Source organism: Pantherophis guttatus, chromosome 1 (genome assembly GCF_059756535.1).
Source record: "Pantherophis guttatus breed Tessera chromosome 1, ASM5975653v1, whole genome shotgun sequence".
Classification (NCBI taxonomy): domain Eukaryota; kingdom Metazoa; phylum Chordata; class Lepidosauria; order Squamata; family Colubridae; genus Pantherophis; species Pantherophis guttatus.
The window spans coordinates 152,434,917-152,440,916 of record NC_142063.1 but is presented as its reverse complement, the minus strand read 5'-3'; the positions used below and the strand labels follow the sequence as shown (position 1 = coordinate 152,440,916).

The window sequence follows — 6,000 nt, the reverse complement described above, 5'->3', positions numbered from 1 at the left end:
AAGAGGCCTGTTCTGAAGCACCAGGCCACAGACTGAGGGTTTGAGACTCCTGCTGTATATGATATGGTATTTAAGTGTTTTCTTCATTCGTTTCATCTTATAATATAAAATGAATGATTATCCCTGAGGTACAAATGAACACAACTCTTATTTATTACAATTCATAATTTGAAAACGGAAAAAAAAAATCTGGAAATGTAGACGGGACTATCTTAAAATTGATCAACCTGTGAATTGCTTCAATCTATCATGCAAAAAAAAAGGGGGGGGGGAGAAGAAAAGGAGAAAAAGAGGAGCCTTTACTCGCAGATAATGACAGTAGACTTTTATTAACATATTTTACAATATTGATTATGATAGTTTTAGTTTTACATGTCGATTCTGTTTCTACAGTAATGTACTGTACTTAGATTTCCATTCATACAAGTTATCTCACCAGGACGCTGGAGGAATAATAGCAGCAGCAGCAGCAGCAGCAGCAGCAGAAGCAGCAGCACACACACGCCGTTCTAGCGTGGACCTGTTATGCTCTCCAAGGAAGTTTAATAAAGCAGATTTTTAAGAAGTTACGGGAGGAATCCAACTTCTGTTTCAGCAGCATGCAGGCATATTTCAAGTAGGAATTCCAAACACGTGTCTTGTCTTTTGTCTTTAAAATGACCAGTGACTTAATGCACTAGTATCAAAATGAACATTGTGAAATACCAAGGTTTTAAAGTTAAGGCGAATAATTTTACTTCACAGCCATATACACAATCGAAAACATTCCATTTTAAATAACACGTTTTAGTCATTTTCTGAAAACATTATCTCTTGTGAAGATTCAAACTATACAGAGGAGAAGCCCTGTCATTGTGTTATGCCATGAGATGCCCAGGATATTTCGTCTTATCCTCATAAAATGGCTTGGTTCTCATTGGTAAGCAATGCAAAAAGATGAGAGGAGGACCAGGAGAACTTCTGATGTACTGACAAATGAAGTCATGTTTTAGACAAAAAAAAAAAAAAAATTCCCAGTAATGATGGAACAATATGCAGACTTATAGAAATACTCCCAATATTTGCGTTCATGTCTTTGTCTACACAATTTTCGATAAAATATATTGCCAAGTGCTATATTTTTCTAAAAACCGAAAGGGCTTTGAAGATCCTTATACAAATAATCCCACAGCCTGGCCCATGTGCTTTTCTATAGCTGAAGAGAAAGCAGCTTTCAATCAAATGCAAGGCTTTGTAATGAAGAACACTTCTTAAAAAATAGTTTCCAGGTAAAGGCTTTTTTTTCCCAGGAAAAAATTATGTTTAAAATATGTAAATGTCACAAAAGCCTGACAGCATTGTTTGAAATTGTCAACTCTGCAAGAAAGAAGAAAAGCATTTTGGCAGCGAAACATCAGCACTGAAAAGTACTGCCTGCCTGTGTGTTTCATTTTTGGCAAGGATGCCCATTGTGGCTGATTTCAAATTCCTCCAAACCAAAATGCCCTGGTCTTAATTTCTACAACACAACGGCCTGCTCACATCCTCTCAAACTGTGTTTAAATCAATTTGTGCAACACTGACTCCTCTGTGTAATCTGGGAGTCAAAGGCTAGGAGGGTGAATGAAAGGGGGGGGGCTGACTCTGCCAAACATGGCCTTGCTCTGAAGCCTTGACTGCCCCACTGCTTTCTAGATCAAAGCATCCTTCATTTGAGATGCAAAGGGGGAATGGTGAGAGATAGGAACCATTTGAGCACGGCCATCTTGCAACTCAGTGCCTTACCCCAAGCTGCTTGGAACTCAATTAAGTTTCCTAATAACAGCCCACTGGCAAAATACTCATGAAGCCTTCTCCTGCACCACAACCTATCCTACCAACCCGAAAAAGTCAGCTAATGGAAATGAGACGAAGGTCATGCTTGGTTGGGCCAGTGTCTGACCATATTGGCCATTTGTTGCATGTACACAGGCAGTTGTATAGATGTCTTGGGATTTCTTTGTAATTAAATTAACTGAAATGTCAGACACAACATTGTGTACACGTTGTATTATATTCAGAGTGGTAAACTACTTATTTTACAGCTATTTCACTAATCTCTGGAGTATATCTATGAAATTCCTGAGAATGAATAAGGTTTTCAGCAATGCCTGAAACTATTTCAATAGCTCTCGGGCAATAAACGAAATATTTTCTAAAAATCTTTTAGACATTTCTATACAATTCCACAAATTGAAAGTGTTACAACTCTTACATACTTACAAATGCATATTGAGCAAAATCTTAAAACACAAAGAGAAAGAAAAAAAGGAGCCACATGTTTAGCAGGTGTCTACAGATATACAGTTCATCAGCACAATCAAACCACCCCAATCAGGGAAAAATAAAACACTCAATGGCCATTTGGTGGCATTTTTAAAGTACAATTTGTGCTTGTTTATTAGTGGATTAGAAAGCAACAACTATAAAATTAATTTAGATTCCATATCAAATCAGGAGAACTAATTATTTTGTGTTTTTAAATTACCAGCACCCAATTAATATAGGGCTTCATTTCATGACCTGGCTTCATGCTTTCCCAGAGAAGAAAAAGACTGGGTTCCCGTTCCCTTAAAGCAAAAGCTAATCAAGGGGCAAATGTAATAAAGGGGATGTGACAGCACAACGGTTAGCAACCTATAAACCATTGTAATGTGGCCCCCATCGTTTATTGATGTGATCAAAAGTATGTGATACCCACTGCTGTTCCAGCATTTTGTATCTTTCCTTACATATATAGAGTGGTTTGCCACGCCTGTAAAGAAAAATAAATAAATAAGAAAAATAGCAAGGCTGATGCAAGATACTTCTTTAAACACCGCCCTCCAACTATGTATGTCTGGAGCTCTGAAGGAAACCCAAGCTATGTTTCATTATCTCTTATTGGTGTCATTGTCTCAAGTTGGCTGGTTTATTGCACAATTTCACTTTTGCCCGCACCCCATTTTCCACCGGCCACCACAGAATCCCACCTGCGTGCTACCCAGAAGATGTGATATTTACACACACAAATACCTCTTCATCTAGCAATAGACCCAAACTGTTACAACAAACTGTTTAAAAATAAAAGCTGGCCAATACAGGCACAAATGCCTATTACCCATGTTTTATAAAATTACCTGAGATCTCTGTCCTCTTCACCATGAGCATCCAGGTAAACAGAGCCCCAAAGGCAAAACCGATGACCACGAATTATGATGATTACAGATGCATTGATCAAAAGAAAGATACCCGTTCCAGCTCCACAATTTTGCGAGTGCTGAAATTTTATTACAGAGCAGAAAAAAAAAAAAAAGAGATGGCATTTATCGTGAGGGCAATTACAATGAAGAGGAAAATATTTTGCTTTAATGAATAAAACTGCATCATCTCAGAACAATCTTATCCTTGCCTCTTCTGCATCTGTAGAACAGCTCTTCTGACTTAAACTATGAACATATTTATGAGCCAAAATCTGCCTTATTATCATAGGCAAGCATGCACGTTATTTAGCATTAAAAGAGAAACTGATTCCAACAAACTGTCTTTTAGACTTTTAGCAATTGGGAACCAGATTTACCAAAAAAATATTTGTTTTTCATTCTTTCCAATAATTGCTTGATTGAAAGAAGCAATTCATCTAATGCTAATTATTAAAAGTATTTTCCTTTCTAAAGTATTGTTTGGCAACAGAACAATAACTTTAAGAGTCTCTTACCAAGACACATTCACAGAAGCTCTGCCGTTTGCAGCACAGTCCTTTCAAACACACAAAAGCACCACAAACTAAACAAACTGCAGGATCTTTGGGAACTTTGGAACAGATGAAACAACTCTTTCTGTGATAGTACTGAAAAACAGTATTATAATTTTCAGGCAATTGCAGGAGGTGTGGTAAGTCCCAGGTAGGTTTTTGTAAAAGTAAGACCTGAAAAAGAAATATTTGGCTATAAGATTGAATTAGAGAAATGGCAACAACTATGAGGAAGGAATTATAAATTAATAATGGCAACAGCATATAAAGAAAATTTATATAAAATGTTTTATAGATGGCATATGCCACCAGAAAGGTTAGCAAAAATGTTTAAAGACAAATCAACTAAATAATAATAATAATAATAATAATAATAATAATAATAATAATAATAATAATTATTATTATTATTATTATTATTATTATTATTATTATTATTATTATTATTTTATTTTATTTCTATACCACCCTTCTCCTGAAGGACTCAGGGCGGTGTACAGTCTATTAAAAACACAAAAAAATGTTGGAAATGTTATCAGTTGCCAGGATCATATTATCATATGTAGTGGACATATGTGGTATAAGGAAGCAAAGAATTATTGGGTTAAAATACAAACATTCAATATTTTGTCAAGATGGTATATTTTTAATTTATATTTACCCAGGAATGCTACACCGGTGTATAGAGTTAAGACTAGGGACATTTTTATTGAGAATTTTACCGGAGAAATATTGCAAAGAAGATACATATTTGATTATACATATAACACCGGCTAGAATAGTATTTGCACAAAACTGGAAAGCAGAAAAAATCCCATTAGAAGGAGAGATAATAAAGAAAATTTTAGAATGTGCAGAAATGAACAGATTAACATTAGGAATAAAAGATAAAGAGGAATCGGTGTACTTCAAGAAATGGGGACGTTTTTATGATTGGCTAGAAAAGGAATATGAATAAAAATAAATGAGAGAAAAGACAAAAAAAAATAGAAATCCAGATGACACCTGAGTAATTGAAAAAGGGGGAAGGAGGGGGAAAATGAAAAAAGAGGTACTATATAATGTACGTTAAGGATGATATATGTCTAACCAACAAAATAGAAAAGAAATTGAAAGGAAAATGTGGGTAAATATAAATTTAAAATATACCATCTTGACAAAATATTGAATTGAAAATGAACACAATGGAGAGGGAAGGGAGAGAGGAGTAGAGGGACAGGTAGGAAGGAGAGAGGAGAAGGGAGGAAAAGAGAGAGAGAAGAAAGGGGAAAGGAGTGGAAGAAAGGGAGGGGAAATAAGAGTAGGAGAGAAAGTTAGAAAGGAAGGAAGAGGGGAGGAGTGGGGGAAAGGAAGGGGAAGGAGAGGAGGGGAAGGAGAGGAAGAAAAAAGAAAGTTGAAAAGAATAGAAGAAGTGAGGGAAGGGTAAGAGGGCAAAAGGAGAGGAATGGTTGTTGTGGAAGAAGGGAGATATGGAATGGTAGAAGAGCAACTGCGAATATATTTTAAAGTTTTAAGATGAAGAATGAACCAATATGGAAACCAAAAGATAATATGTGTGATAAGAGTGATTAAAGAGATTGTACATTTATATACGTTTTATGAGAAATAAAAATAAAAAACTTTTGTAAAAAAATAAATATTTTTTTTTAAAAAGAAAGTTAAATAATATCTTTATGTGCTCTGAATATGTACTGTAATTGTTTCCTTGTGAAAATAAGTTAGCATCTGTTTGACTTTGTCAAGATAAAACATGTTCGGGCTTCCGGTTTGATTTCCATCGCCACCAGACGGTCCTTTGAGACCGCCAGCCCCGTCGCTCGTAAAGAGCCGCCTTTACATCTGAAAGGCGGCTCGAAAAACTCCATTTCCATAAGGAAATGTGAGATAGAGCAGGCAAGGGTAGGTAGAACCCTCTGCGAAGTCCCCAGAGTTTTTCCTTTACTCTTGGGGACGAAGCAGGATGAGGCTCCCTATTTCCCTTGCCACTACTCCGGGCTTCGGGAGACCTCTGCCTGTTGCAGAGCCAGGCGACGAGATCAAGCCTTTCAATGAAAACAACAGATTGCTTAATTAAAGAGGATGAGATCTGGACTTGGGACCCTAATTTGCAAGTATTTTTAATGATTTTATAAGCGTTTCTAAGCGAAGGAAAAAAAGCTTAAAATGGCGACTGCTGAGGCTTGAGAAGTAGCCGAAAGTGAAAGTCCTTCCGTAACAAGTTACAAAGTAGCGGAGCAAACAGTGCTGGC

General features: G+C 36.4%; 1 protein-coding gene across 2 annotated transcripts in view; it reads right to left on the bottom strand.

Moving 5' to 3' along the window:
- Positions 1 to 310: 310 nt before the first annotated feature.
- UBR3 (ubiquitin protein ligase E3 component n-recognin 3) overlaps positions 311 to 6,000 on the bottom strand; it is a 123,933-nt gene continuing 118,243 nt past the window's right edge. For both annotated transcript variants that reach the window (XM_034427145.3, XM_034427154.3), the window contains exons 37-39: positions 3,716 to 3,925; positions 3,138 to 3,277; positions 311 to 2,773 (exon numbers count right to left, since the gene is read on the bottom strand). In XM_034427145.3, coding sequence (XP_034283036.2) covers positions 2,656 to 2,773; positions 3,138 to 3,277; positions 3,716 to 3,925 — 468 coding nt within the window. In that variant the 3' untranslated portion in view covers positions 311 to 2,655. The remainder of the gene's footprint in view (positions 2,774 to 3,137; positions 3,278 to 3,715; positions 3,926 to 6,000) is intronic.